Genomic DNA, 15,666 nt, shown 5'->3' with positions numbered 1-15,666 from the left:
GTCTCTTAGCTATAATAATAATAATAATAATAATAAAAGGAACTCTTAGCTATAATAATAATAATAAGAATAATAAAAGGAATGATTGTGAAAGAAAAAGATTTAAGGGTTGACAGCCTTTACTTGAGGCTTGTTTTTGAACAAGAAAAAAAGCTTTGTGATAAGAGGTACACACTCTTTACTTGCGTATGCGGAGATGGTCAGATGTATACAGTCTTACTTGCGCATGCAGAGATGGTCAGATGTATACAGTCTTACTTGCGCATGTACACAGTCTTACTTGCGCATGCGGAGATGCAATGTGAAGTTAATGAAGCAACTTTACTATTGCAGAAAGCCCACCCTCGAAATGTTCAATTGCATCAGACACTTTTTTTTCAAGTTCTAAATCTTATCAGCTGAATTACCTTCACACCACTTGTTTTGGGTAGGGAAAAAAAAAAAAAAAAATTCACACCGTGCAAGAAAATTTAAACTCGTTTCTCCGGTTTATACAATGCTTAGTATAGAAACAAAAATTAATTAACAAATGCAAAAATTTGCATGACAATGACAAAATTTATATGTTTTTGTGGTACATACAAAATTTATGATGTTTCAAGTGGATATGAACAACTCTAATGACCTACTCTGTTTCCTGTGAAGTCTATGAAGATCTTGTATGTGCTGCAATGCAGTAAAAATTGAAATCTTAAAAATGAAATAATTTACCTCTCGATCACAAATGATATGACTATTATATCCTCATCCTGTTTCTCAAGTTTTCTTCCACTCTAACTCAACATGTATCATTCCATTCTTTGAATCTATCAAATGGTATTTCTCGTTGATTCGTCCATTATGTACAACATCAGCAAGACTAATATCCACATGCCCCAGTGACTCCTACATTGTTGCGAAATGACACATTTTTTCAAGTTCTGAACACTCTGTGAATTATGAGTGAGTAACAACTATAAGGATAGAAATAGGATGGTGATAAAAAGGAGGCGAAAATAACCTTTGATCGGAAACTAAGTCTGCTGCGTTTGCTCATGACCTGAATATGGATCTTCTCCCTTACCGGAGGCTCTTCAAGCAAAAACTGAAACTCTTCATTCCAGATTGGATCGCGGGTTTTCTTGATTACCTGAAGAAACCAAGAACAATTACTAAAGTTCAACTTTCAAATGATTGAAAGTAGTTAATCTATGCCTTCAAAATTGTCAAGCAGCCTTAGGTTGAGAGATATCAGAATAAAACTTGAAGTTGATCACAGCAGCTGAAGTTCTCTAAACCACTTTGACTCAATCTAATAGCAAACACACACAAAAATAGGGGAAAGAACAAAGTGGGAAACAAAAGGATTTGACACAATAAGGAAAAATATACAAACACTGCACAGTGAACAAGAGCACCACCAATATTTAATCGAGCTGAAGTAAAAGATAGATGACAAGTTTGGACATTTTGTGTGGCATTTAACGTATTTCGGGCTTCACTCTATATTTTCTATCCATTATGAACTTTAGTAAGACTTGTTAGATTGTGAGTACTCTAGGTTCTCTGAGTTTTTGGTGGTAAATATGACATCGTCAAGCTCAATTATGCTGATATTTGATTGAATGATATTTGAGTCAATTTAAAAGATTCAATATGAGCATAAAATGAAGTAACTTCATACATATAATTTTATAATGCTTCATAATTTCACAAACTAACAACCAATATACATACACACATACATATAAATATAGCTTTTATATTAGCTGAAGACTTTTATTTTTCAGCCCAGATGAAATCTTGCTCGTCTGTGTCCATTTTTATGCAATGCAGGTTAAGGGATGGACAATTTGAAAGAGAATTTTTGTCAAGGTAAATCTCACCTTTGATTTCTTCGTTTCTCCTCTAAAAAGTACCAAAGCATACGGATTGTTGTGACTCTTTCCCTCTACGTCCTCAGCTCCTTGGACTGTAACCAAAAGTACACCTGCTCCATTGGGGCTCTCATTGCCTAATGCCCTATCATTTATACTTTCATTCCGCCCATCGGCATCCAGATGTCCACTAGACCCATTGCTATCTTCTTTGAAAGGATTATACGTCAGCTCCACCACAACTGTCCCTCTGTTCTTGATGCTTTGAGGATCACTACTGCTTGTGTCCTTGAGCAAATCAAGCGAAAATTCCTTTGTCTCATAGGGCGTTAGCACTTTTAAAGGAACCACTTGCTTTCCCAACCTGTCATGTGCTCCTACCTGTTAACAAGAGCACAGAAAGAAAAGATGACAATATAGAGGATGAGGATGCTGATGTCTTTTGCAAAAATCAAACCTTTCGGGAAAATCATTGCAGCACTTCAGTGACTCAAATAACCAAGGCATATCCTCTATGACTACTTTTCAAAAATCTTCTAACATATTGGAGGTTATATATAGAGTACACGGATGCAAGTTCTTGAAAAAACTTCTCTTGAACCCTTAAGAGGAACCTATGAACATTATCCGAAAACTACATAATTGTAACTACCCAATTGCGAGAGTAGGAGAGCTCTTCGCCCCTCCATATTGGGGTGGTGAGACTATCTTGCTCTTTCCAGATATACTAGTGTCATCTATGAATCACTTTACCAAAGATTTCATTTTTTATCCATTATGCTCATTAAGTGAATTAATTGAATTCAGAAGTCCAGTGACCATTCGGAATCATTTTTGTCTTATAATGGTTTATAGCTTATTCATTTTAAAATTTTAAAATTTTCACTCTTAAGTATCAATCAATGTTAGAGAAGGTTAGCAGACAAACCTTATCCCAGTCAAAGAGATTTATATGAAGCACTTGAGATTGAGGGTCCTTCACAGTAAGCTTGAATTTCTCATTCCACACAGGGTTCAGGTTCTTCTTCTTGATGGTAGTTTTCTTTGCTGGCAGAGAATCTCCACTCAGGCTGAGCTTAACATAAGGATCGGATGTTCCTAGTAAGTCCATCTTCAACAGTTTCTGGGCTCGTACAACTTTTACATGCAGTATCCCCACGGTCTTGCTCGTGGCCAATCTATAAAAAAAAAAAGAAAAAAAGAAAAAGAAAAAAAAAATGTAGCTATACTTCTATTGTTTTACTTGCAACATATATTAAGAAAATGTTATCAACTTATCATGAAATCAACATATATCATAGAAGAACTTACGTCAAAGCATCAATGACTGGTATTTCAAGAAATTGGGGCCAGAGGTAAAGGTTAGCAACTTCTTTTCTAATAGTCTCCTGCAAGACTCACGAAAAAAAAAAAAAATCAATTAACCAGACAGTGATTAACCTCCAATCACACAAGTTAGTTACTAGTGTAGCACCTGAACAAATCGATAAAGGCCGGGTATGGACATTATATCCCCTCCCAGTGTTTTCAGACCAAAGTCTACACGGGGCTGCACAAAATTAACAATGATCGACAAAGAGAAACAATAATTAATATCCATTCACCGAAACTTTAAAAGAGGAAGGAAAAAGGTAGAAATGGTGGCAAATGTTTCTGTGCTTGCCTTCTTCATCAGAGATACCACAATGTTCGCAAAACATGGAAAGATAGCCACGAGAGGTTTCAAAGTTATCCGCGGTTTCGCAAATACTTGTAAATCCACCAACTGAGAAGAAGCATAATCAATCCTCCAATACATGTTCTCTTTAAAGGAACTAAAAACACACATTCTTCTGTAAAGGCTTGTGTGCTTAGGTTCTTCTGACCTGAACTGTTATTTGCAGAGACAACACTTTTAACACCACAATTATGTTTGGATTGCCGGCCCATTTTATTGCCGGTTCCAGGAATAGTTCCTTCTCATTTGTTTCATAGATTTTGAGACCTGCCAAGTTGCATAGTAAAATAAAAACTAAAGCATATTAAATCAAAATTAATGCATATTGCTTCCAACACCTGCATTATCGTGTTTGTAAATAATGCCAATGGTTTTTCTGTTAATCTTCTGACTCAATTTTTAACCTTATTTTCCATTACAACAAAAAAAATTTCACCAAAGGATCATATTCCAAAATGAATTTCCAGTGAATGAGTGTCAATTAATTTTATTTTGCAAAATTAATAAATAATTCTAGTTTGCTTGTGGAATTGATTTCAACAAATATTAATATCAAGAATGTGAAGAGGTTATTAGTCAGCTATCAATTTCAAACAATCCATATACACAGAAACCACCAGTAAAGTGAATTGGTGAAACTGGAGAATTATTAGTGGCATCTTCCAAGTGTTGGGATTTATATGCCCTGGCATAGCAAATTCCTATCTGGATTATAGTGACATATGTTCCTGACATATCTAAAATATTTATGATTTATATAATTGGTGAATTCAATGTATTATGTTTCGATTCACTATGAGATTGATAGTGTCCATGTAATTACAAGAAATATTTATATATATGTATGTGATGGCAATCAATGCATGATATATAAATAATAATTATAAATTGTTCATAGTCGGTAATTATGGATGGACTCATAATTAATTAAGACTTGAACTGGATCCGCATTAGGTTGAGATATATTGCGAGAGCCGTCGTATGCAATTACTCCCTATCACCGTCATGGCATTTGACTCTTAAGTATGAGAAAAGTATAGACTCTTTTATTAATTAATAATTACTTTGATTTGTTCGGCGGATTCTTCGGGATCCTTAGACCGACACTTTGGGTAGTTATGTAATTAATAGTTAGAGGGTTATATTTTCAATATTTGCATCATTGCTACTTGTAATTTATTTTGTATTGATTATGGTTGATCACAAAGTAAATTCGAAGGCCTTCGTGTGTTTTTAGACAAAATGATTTATTATATATTTATTTATTTAAATTATTATTTTTGTCAAACAAATGTTTTATTGTGATTGAGTCAGAAATAATCAGAGGTACCAAAATAGATATATTAATTAAGTAGTCGGATTGATGGCTTTATTTATCCGATAACTAATTATGCATAGAGGGGTCAAAGTGCGATATTGACTTAGAGGTTATTTATTATTTAATTGGAATTCAATTAATTTCTTTTAGTGGAGTAGAAATTAATTTATGAATTAATTGAATTGGGTCCATGGACCGGGCCAATTATTAATTCATTGTAGCCAATAAAATAATAGGCCCAATGGATTCTCACTCATAGCCCAACTTGATATTGGAATCATATTAGATTTGAGACATATGAATTAGTGATGGAGAAGGATTTGTTGTTTTCTTTTCTTTATTTTTATGTTGCCTATAAATATATATGGTCTATGTATATTTTAGAGGGTGATTTTTAATGAGAAGGAAAAAGGAATTTATTTTCTCTCTCTAGAAAATTAGGGTTTATGTTCTCATCTAATGGAGGCTCCCACAAGTCTAGTTTTCCAAGGTCATTCATGGAGGCTTATGAGTAATTCCTAAAGGCAAAACAATTACCAAGAAGATGGAGATCCAAGTAGAAGGCATCTTGCTAAGGGATCTACAATAAGTGAGAACATTCACTTTAGAGGAAAGTTTTAAAGGTTTACTCAGACCTTTGATGTAAGTATTCAATCTGTTAATTGAATGATACATCATATTTTTATTTTTGGTTAAAACTTGTCTCTATGTGATGAATCAAGATCTATGAATCAAAATCCCTCAAAAAGTTTTTAAAACTAGCACATTTCCCAACAGTGGTATCAGAGCATGGTTTGATTCATTACTAGAGATCATGTTTTTATCAAAATTCATCATTCATGGATCCAATTTTGATATGCATATATATTTATTTATTGATGTATGTTGATGTATGATTTAATATGTTGATATATATTGATACATGATGATGTATGAATAATTGTGAATGGATGATGATGTATGGTTGGGCCATGGATGAAGCTTATAGGTTAAATTAATGTAATTTTATCTTTGGATGAATGTAATTAAGGCTTTGATTTAGCCGTTTGAAAGTTCAATGATGTAATTTATTTTTCCCATTGTATTTCAAGTTGTAAGTATTTTTAAAGCCATGTAATATTCATCAAAGGATGTTATGAAGCTTCAAGAAGGTCCAAAAGGGTTAAATTATGCTTCAGTAATTTTCTGGAATTTTTCTGAATTTTTTGGAATTTTTCTAGAATTTTTTGAGGCTTAATTTAATTTTCTGGGAATTTTTCTGATTTTTCTGGAATTTTTCGGCGTTTTTCCGGTGGCCGGAGCATCGCCGGCAGCGAGAAGAGGCATCGAAGGAGGCTGGAATCAGATATGGTGCATAGAGGGTGAGCCTAGCGCGTGAGGAACACGCGCCAGGAGGTGACATATACTGGCGCCTGCATTGCACGCGCCAGCCAAGGTTGTATGACTTCCACGCGCGTGCAGGCGCGTCCTACGCGCCCCATGCGCGTGCCAGCGCGTGAGGGCATGTCCCACGCGCTCCAGGCACGTGCTAGAGTGTGGGGGCGCGTGCCTTCACCTGCAGCATGCCCCAAGCGCGTGTGAGCGCGTGTGGGGCCCTCCAGGCGCGTTCCAATCGGTGTTTTGCTTCTCCCGGTGCGTTCCAGCCTTATGTGGGTGTTTGCAAGCCGATCGATGATCTTCCCGTAATACTTAGAGTAGTTAAATGTTAAAAGCTGATTCCATTGGCCATTTTATTTGCTTTATCTGTCATTTATTTATTTATGCGATGTATGAAATGCATGGAATATATAATTGTTAATTAATTATTATTCATGCATTGGATCCATGATATTTATTTAAATGGCTTGATTTATATTAATTAAGTTATGAAAATTAATTGGATCTGATTACTAATTAATTTGAGGGCACTTATTGGGAAACGCAAAATTATTTTTTGTAAATTATTTTTTAAAGTGTGCTTCAAATTAAATATTAGTGAATCGTTTAAAGTCCAAATATTTTCTAAATTTAATTGGATTAAAATCAAGACGTTTTGCATGCATTATATCATGTAAATGAATAAAATGAAAACCCTAATTATGAATGATTAAAAATTGAGTGGGAGCGGGGATTTTTATACATTGCCCCATGGCCTTTGTTATTAACACCATTGTAATTAGGTCTTAAAAAATAAGGCCCCACGCATGATTTGAAGAGTCTTAATATTACAAGAATGGTTATCTCATGAAAATAATAATATTAAATGTTCATTGTAATTAGATCTTTAAAAATAAGGCCCTACGCATGATTTAAAGAGTCTAGATTATAATAATAAGATATTTAATGTTTTATTTTTCATTAGAGCATTAATAACGTTATACACTCAATCTAAAATCAATAGTGTTAGCTCCCCAACGGAGTGGTCTATACTAGGTGATTTTAGAAAGGCTAAACATAATCGGGAATCATTTCATATAGATAGACAAGGCATTGTCTTAAGAGATATGGAAATGATGGGATTTGCCCGCCAATAGTAATAATGAACTTCGCCAACCGAATAAGTTATTGGCGTATTGGTTATTCGATTTTTCATGCAGTGGTTAAGGGACCCACATACTATTTTAATGGAAGTGCTCGCCTCATAGTAAATGAATTCCAACAATAGTAATAATGAACTCCTCCAACAGGATAAGTTATTGACATATTGATTGGTTGATTTATTATGCTACAGAGTTGAGGGACCCGCATTAATTAAAATGGATTATTTACCAATAATGATAATGATCTCTTGTTCGATTGAGATTTATTGTATTATGTGGTTAACAAGCTCATTTTAATTTTAAATATACATGACATTATTAATAATTCACCTTGCATATTGTATGAATGTATTTATATTCAGATTAATTATGTCTAATCCAATTTATCTACTTGCTTACATATTCAATGTAACTGGACCTCATTAATATTGACTGAGAAATGAACTTAGATATTTTATTCACAACGTAAGGGTACAAATGTATTTACTACTCCTAAATCCAATCCTTTTACTTTAAGATACCCAAGAGAACATTAATGCTTTGAATAAGTGAAATAAGGCAAATGAGATGACTTGGTGCAATATTCTAGAGTTTACCTCGAATACGCTCCAAAGCTAACATTTACATTATTTTATTTTCTTCAAGCATCATGTTAAATGTCAATAAGATGTTTTGGTGAGATTAGATAAAAAGTATGCCAAAGTACGATGTCAGACTTGAATAGCATTAAGTTAGCCTAAGGAACTCCATTATGAAATCAAATTTTGGAAAATGATTGTTTATTATTTAAAATTAGCTGGAGATCAATAGGGCTGGCTTGGGTGGTAAGTTTCAAATTGACATGATTATTGCCTTGTTACCAAACTCGTTCGACTCTGTCAGAGTGAACTAAATAAGGAATCAGTTTGAGTTCACACTCGCTGATATTCTTATAGAATTGGTAACAGATGAAGGGATAATCAAAAGTATGGGCGTTCCTATCAATCTAACCTAGTCTATACCATCTTCTTCTAGGCCCAAGTGGACGGGCAAAGCAAAGAAGAAGGATGATAATAGGACTAAGCTAGCACAAAACATGGGTATCCAAAAGGTTAAAGGGAATAAGGCAGTGTATGTTGAGGGCAAAGAAAACTGTTTCTTTTGTCGCTAACTAAGACACTAAAGGACAAACTGTCTAAGCAATGACGTGGCATAGGAAAATATATATTTAATCATTGAGCCATGTTATATGGTTGTATCTATTAATTCCTGATGAATAGATTCTGGAGCCACTAAACATGTTTGCAATTCATTGCAAGGATTTCAAGAATCCAGAAGCCTCGATGATATGGAATATATTTGTACTTGACCTGATGTCAAGGTTGTAACTAAGTCAGTGGGAGTATTACATCTGAAATTAGAGAGTATGAGGATATTAGTATTAGAGAATTATCTTTATGCACAGAGGTTAGACGCTATCTAATTTTTGTTTCACTTGTGGTTTATAAAAACTGTGTTGTTATTTTCTAAAACTGGTTTTATAAAATTGAATAGATATGCGATTGCTTCTGGTGCATTGAAAGATGGTTAATATACTATAATCACAAACTCTTAAGATTTGCAGGATGTAGAAACTAATGTTGCATCTTCTAGATTGAATGTTAAGAGAAAATTTGTTATTCCTAACTCATTGTATTTTTAATGTCTATTTTTGGGTTGTTATCAATCAAAATGAGATTGAAAGATTGGTCAAAGAAGGTTTATTACCTAGTGAGGCAGAGGAGCTTAAACCAAACTTGTGAACCCTGTTTCGAAGGATAGATAACTCTAAGGGTTTAATCAGCCAGATGAAATAGACATAAAGGACAATGGGAGTCGGTACACACGGACACGTGTGGTCTTGTGAACATCCAAACAAGATTACTCACGTTTTGGATAAATTTACCTGTTGCGACACAAGTCTTATACTTTTGGTATATTCCGAGAGGGTCAAGACTGATGCGGAGCACAGATTAGGTAAACTTATCAAGACACTTCGATCTGATCGAGGATATGAGTATTTCTTGGGATAGTGCAAAGACTATATGGTCAATGAGGGTGTTGTGTACCAGTTTTCCGCAATTGACGCTAAATGCATTTAGGTGTCAAATAGGAATAACAGAATTCCACTTAACATGGTTAGATCTATGATCAGTTATGCTATATTATCTCTTTCATTTAAGAGTTTAGCGTTAATTACATCGATGCGCATTATGAACTGCATTCCATCTTAGTCTGTCTCAAGGATACTGTTGAGCTGTGTTTTTGACTAAATCTTAGTTTGAATCACATGCATATATTGGGTAGTCTTGCACATGTGCGCTTGATATGGACAAGTAAGTTGGAAACAGATCATACGCATGATAGATTTGATAGCTACTCTAAAAGTCACTAGAATGGATTATTTTATGATCTCAATGATAAAAGTTGATTGTTTACACTCACTGTTTATCTATAGGAGGATCATATTATGAATTACATACCTAGTACCATAGTGTTAGAGAATATGGAATGAGTACCAGATGTACCACATGTGAACACACTTATTATAGAGATTGAGAATAATATATGAATTCCCTATTGATGCGTTAGCATCATCTACTACACAGATTCTTGCATCGGTACATTGATGTAGTGGGAGGATTATCATCCAATTCGACAGAATCATGTTTTTAGGTGAGACCATTATGGATATCCCTGTTAAACATGAGTTGGACCCAGTAAGCTACACGGAAGCGTGAACCGATGTGGATACAGATCGTTTTGGTGAGTTACTATGAAATCAGAGTTGGAATCTATGTATTCTAATAAATTCTGGGATCTTGTAGAACTTTCTAGTAGGGTGATTCCTATGGAAGGCAAGTTAATTTACAAAAAGATACCAGAAGATTTCTTAGTGAATAAATCATGAGTGTACAAGGGAATGTCATTATTTTTCTAATTCTATATATATTAATGACATCCTACTCATTTAGAATGATGTGGAAGTTTTGTCATCAATAAAGAGATAGTTGTTCAATTACTTTTAAATGAAGGATTTTCAGGATGTAAGCTAGATTCCTAGGATCAAGCTTTTGCAAGATCAGGTTAAAAGGAAAATAGGCTTATCTTAATAATCCTACATTGATAAAGTTTTGACCAGGTGTGGTATGCATAACTCAAAGAATGAGTTCTTGCTTTATTGATATGGATGGCTCTCTCTAGTAAGTAGTTTTTCAAGACTAACAAAGGAGATTGAACAAATGAGACTGGAACAATATGTTTCGGCATATGAGAGTCTCATATATGCCATGGTCTATACCAAACAGGACATCCGCTACATAGTAGGGATAGTCAGTAGAGATCAGTCCAATATTGGACTTGACAACTGGTCTATTGTGAAAAATATCATTAAGTACCTAAGGGGAACCAATGATATCATATTCATTTATGGATGTGATGATATGGTCCTAGTCAGGTATGCTAGTTCTGATTTTCAATCAGAAGTAGATACTATGAGGTTCATGACTTAGTGTATGTTCACTTAATGGAAGGGAGATCAGTTGGTAAATTGTTAAGCAGATTTCAACTGCTGACTCAAACCTGTAGGTGGAATATATTGCAGCCTTAAAGGCGGCAAAGGAAGCCTATTAGTTTGATCTCACTGATTTAGAGGTTGTGGAGTATACTAGCCTGCCTATTGAGCTATGTTGTGACAATAGTGCAGAAGTAGTCCAAACCAATGACCCAAGGTTCCATAGAGGAACAAGATACACTGAGAGGAAGTATCATGTTCTACATGATATTGTCCGGCAAGAAAATGCACTTGTAGTTAGAACATTGCATTGGAACACAACTTTGTTGATCCATTATCAAAGGTGTCATTGATCAATAATTTTGATCATCATCCGGATAACATTGGAGTTAGGTGCAATTTGAATTAGCTATGAGGGCAAGTGGGAGCTGTTGGGATTTATATGCCCTGGCATAGCAAATTCCTATCTGAATTATAGTGACATATGTTCCTGACATATCTGAAATATTTATGATTTATATAATTGGTGAATTCAATGTATTATGTTTCGATTCACTATGAGATTGATAGTGTCCATGTAATTACAAGAAATATTTATATATATGAATGTGATGGCAATTAATGCATGATATATAAATAGTAATTATAAATTGTTCATAGTCGGTAATTATGGATGGACTCATAATTAATTAAGACTTGAACTGGATCCGCATTAGGTTGATATATATTGCGAGAGTCGTCGTATGCAATTACTCCCTATCACCGTCATGGCATTTGACTCTTAAGTATGAGAAAAGTATAGACTCTTTTATTAATTAATAATTACTTTGATTTGTTCGGCGGATTCTTCGGGATCCTTAGACCGACACTTTGGGTAGTTATGTAATTAATAGTTAGAGGGTTATATTTTCAATATTTGTATCATTGCTACTTGTATTTATTTTGTATTGATTATGGTTGATCACAAAGTAAATTCGAAGGTCTTCGTGTGTTTTTAGACAAAATGATTTATTATATATTTATTTATTTAAATTATTATTTTTGTCAAACAAATATTTTATTGTGATCGAGTCAGAAATAATCAGAGGTACCAAAATAGATATATTAATTAAGTAGTCGGATTGATGGCTTTATTTATCCGATAACTAATTATGCATAGAGGGGTCAAAGTGCGATATTGACTTAGAGGTTATTTATTATTTAATTGGAGTTCAATTAATTTCTTTTAGTGGAGTAGAAATTAGTTTATGAATTAATTGAATTGGGTCCATGAACCGGGCCAATTATTAATTCATTGTAGCCAATAAAATAATAGGCCAAATGGATTCCCACTCATAGCCCAACTTGATATTGGAATCATATTAGATTTGAGACATATGAATTAGAGATGGAGAAGGATTTGTTATTTCCTTTTCTTTATTTTTATGTTGCCTATAAATATACATGGTCTATGTATATTTTAGGGGGTGATTTTTAATGAGAAGGAAAAAGGAATTTATTTTCTCTCTCTAGAAAATTAGGGTTTATGTTCTCATCTAATGGAGGCTCCCACAAGTCTAATTTTCCAAGGTCATTCATGGAGACTTATGAGTGATTCCTAAAGGCAAAACAATCACCAAGAAGATGGAGATCCAAGTAGAAAGCATCTTGCTAAGGGATCTACAATAAGTGAGAACATTCACTTTAGAGGAAAGTTTTAAAAGTTTACTCAGACCTTTGATATAAGTATTCAATCTGTTAATTGAATGATACATCATATTTTTATTTTTGGTTAAAACTTGTCTCTATGTGATGAATCAAGATCTATGAATCAAAATCCCTCAAAAAGTTTTTAAAACTAGCACGTTTCCCAACACCAAGATAGTGAAATAAATTAACTTAGGTTTCTTCTGTATGAACCAAAAATTCCGAGCCAAAGATTATTCTATAAACCCCTCGAGAAAGCAACATTAGATGAAGCCAAGAAGAAAACTTACCTTGAATTGTAGGAGGAAGAGTGCCAAGGCTTAAATTCTCAAACTCAATTGATTCTATACAAAACTTCCCAATGTACTCCGCAAACATAGGTTGAACCGTGCTTCTTATCATGCTACAAATGGCCTGTACATTTAGAATTTAGCTTGATATTTTTAATCAGAAATTTACAGATTCCTGAGTTATTAGATTACCTTGTCAAGGTAAGGCCACATTTCCAAAATAAACTTGTTCAACCAGTCCACCTTCACATTCATTCAAATGCAATACTAATCAGAAATTAATTGCATGTGAGAAAAAATAGAAAAACAAAAATGTCAAAACATCAAAATAATGATAGCTGATAGCAACGATACGGGAGATTGAAAAACAATCTTACTCGATCATAGTCAGGATTCTTCACCCAGATAGGAATCTCAGGCAAAATATCTCGCAAAGCAGTGCCATCTAGTTCACACAGTGGCCTAATAATTGGATCCTGCAGTGTTTAGTTCAATAACAAGATTATTTTCAGGTCCAATGATGCACAATTTCGGATTAAAAATATTGTGTAAAAGTGTAGAGAAAAGCAGATTTTAAAAAAGCATCAAACCACAACCAAGAAGGCCACAAAATTTATGTACCTAAAATCCATTAGACAGGCCGGAAAAACCGCCAACTCTCTCTCACACAATTCAGCCTAAATCCTGAAACCAATGTTGCACACTTATTGCTATACTCTAACCACCGAGGGCGCGAGAGTTTCCCAATGAGAGGGCTACTTCCTAGAGGCCTAACACACAGTGGAATACTACATTTTGTCCACACTAAGGTTTCAAAGAATGGCTACCCCAAACCATTATGGAGTATGGACTGATATAAAAATTTCGTAAAAATTCACATGTAAAATGGCCATTACAGTGTCATAACAGCCTGCAACAAAGCATAAAGATGATAATTTTTAAAATCTATTTTCAGTCATTTTCCAACACTTATTTTTATTATTTTAAAATTTAAATTTCAAACTTTATACTTAGCTGAAAAAAGATCCAAATTTGTCTTAAAGTTTTTCATTATTCGGGATTGATTTAGGTAATGTTTCATCAACTACAGCCCATATCTCCAGCCAAAAGTTGAATTATGAAAATAATAATGAATCCAAAATCGAGATCTCCATCAGCACAAGCTTTCATTTTGTGCTCATGTGACAATGATACCATGATATCATTTGAAGATGCTTCAACTTTTAATTTTTATTTTTAACTAATTCATGATAAAAAAAATCACAAATAGTTATCTATAATTAGTATAATACTTGTTACGTAAGTTAAATCATGCTTATAAATAAAAGTCAATGAAAATTATTAGAAAAACCTAATTTTAGGGGTTATGAGTTGTACTGGCCTGAACAAGAAACACCATTCCGATATGGTCCATTATGTAATTTCATCCATTATACCTTGTTTGACATTGTCTCTCTTTACAGAGACTTAAGACCACATTTCATACCAAACAATTATAGAATCAAAAAATCTTACTTAGAAACACCCGAATTAAAACCTAATTTGCATTATATATCAAGATTCTTTGATTTGCACAAAGAACATCAAAATCATAATTTTTTTTCAGTATAAAAGAACTCATAGATGCCCATATATTAAAAAAATCTTAAAACATATATATATATATATATATATATAAGAAAAATGTAGACTGTCACCATCAGAAAAAATACACAGATCATGTGAAGTAATCATTAATCAAATTCTGAAAAAAACCTCACAACAAATGACCAAAACAAGAACTATATGTTTGTGTGTGTGTGTTATATATGTAGTATATCATTTACCTCTACATCTTTGGAGTTGGAATAGAGGAAGAAGTAAAACCCAATAAAGATTCCAATTGGGATTCCAATTCCGAAACCAATAATTTCCAAGAAACTGCTCAAAATTCCCATTTGCCTTCAACTCCAGAAAAATAAAAATAAAAATAAAAATTGAAAATACTGAAAAAAAGAAGAAGAAAATAACATAAAAAATTGAAATGGGTCGATGAAAGAATTTAAGATTAATGCAGAATAGAGAAAAAGAAAGTGCTTGGAAATGAAGAATTTTCCGGGAAACTCTAAAAATGGAGGGAGTGATGGGGAAATGTCACAATAGGTATCTAATCGATGAACCGATGTTAGCAGCTTCACAAATATATAGATTATATCGCCGGTTTAATTTTTAATATACTTTTTTAAAAAGTTGTTTATGAAAGAGATTTTATGAGCTGTATCTTAGCTTCTAAGGATTAATTAGTTGGCATACGGATTGGATGCCCAGAAAGAGCCTACACGTGTTGCTTTTCACTTTATTCTTGAAAAAAAAAAAAAAAAAAATAGTATATATAGACTGCGCGTGTGAACGCATAATATTTTGCATGTTACTTTATTCAATAAAATAAAATTAATTAAGAGGTTATAATATAGACAAGTATGCCTATAAACATATATTTATACATATATAAACATATATACATGTCCACGTACGTACATTTATATATATATATAGATGGATGATATTTAGCTGGTTAAGTACGATGATGTTATATATTATTGACTAGTAATCTGGTTATAGGTCAAGTTGGGTGGTATTATTTTTTGCTATTATTATTATTACTACTATTAAAGACATATGATGTTTTGAAAATAATGTGAAAATTATTTCAACATTTGTTAAAAGAAATCTTGAGTAATCTTGGCTTTGGTAATCACAGTCTTAATT

The 15,666-nt window shown here is 33.4% G+C and overlaps 1 protein-coding gene across 1 annotated transcript; it reads right to left on the bottom strand.

The window, feature by feature from the left end:
- Positions 1-286: 286 nt before the first annotated feature.
- Positions 287-15,064, bottom strand: LOC132311924 (synaptotagmin-3-like). The gene is made up of 12 exons (XM_059810079.1): positions 14,745-15,064; positions 13,296-13,394; positions 13,111-13,161; positions 12,919-13,042; positions 3,722-3,840; positions 3,520-3,621; positions 3,331-3,405; positions 3,168-3,244; positions 2,785-3,034; positions 1,866-2,237; positions 1,001-1,129; positions 287-885 (listed from the first exon to the last, which is right to left on the bottom strand). The coding sequence occupies exons 1-12, from the start codon at positions 14,853-14,855 to the stop codon at positions 757-759; spliced, it is 1,638 nt and encodes a 545-aa protein (XP_059666062.1). The 5' UTR covers positions 14,856-15,064; the 3' UTR covers positions 287-756.
- Positions 15,065-15,666: the final 602 nt, after the last annotated feature.

Source organism: Cornus florida, unplaced genomic scaffold (genome assembly GCF_030987335.1).
Source record: "Cornus florida cultivar Cherokee Brave unplaced genomic scaffold, ASM3098733v1 CherokeeBrave_3.0.0_Hap2_Chr06, whole genome shotgun sequence".
Taxonomy (NCBI): domain Eukaryota; kingdom Viridiplantae; phylum Streptophyta; class Magnoliopsida; order Cornales; family Cornaceae; genus Cornus; species Cornus florida.
Note: the sequence above shows the minus strand (reverse complement) of the source record. Positions and strands in the feature narration are given on the sequence as shown.

Bases quoted from the DNA above. Each gene is read 5' to 3' on its own strand.
- LOC132311924 (XM_059810079.1), bottom strand. From the start codon at position 14,855: ATGGGAATTTTGAGCAGTTTCTTGGAAATTATTGGTTTCGGAATTGGA. The intron at 3,245-3,330 runs GTGCTACACTAG...TGAGTCTTGCAG, and splicing joins GCCTTTATCGATTTGTTCAG to GAGACTATTAGAAAAGAAGT. The intron at 1,130-1,865 runs GTGAGATTTACC...TGGTTTCTTCAG, and splicing joins GAGAAACGAAGAAATCAAAG to GTAATCAAGAAAACCCGCGA.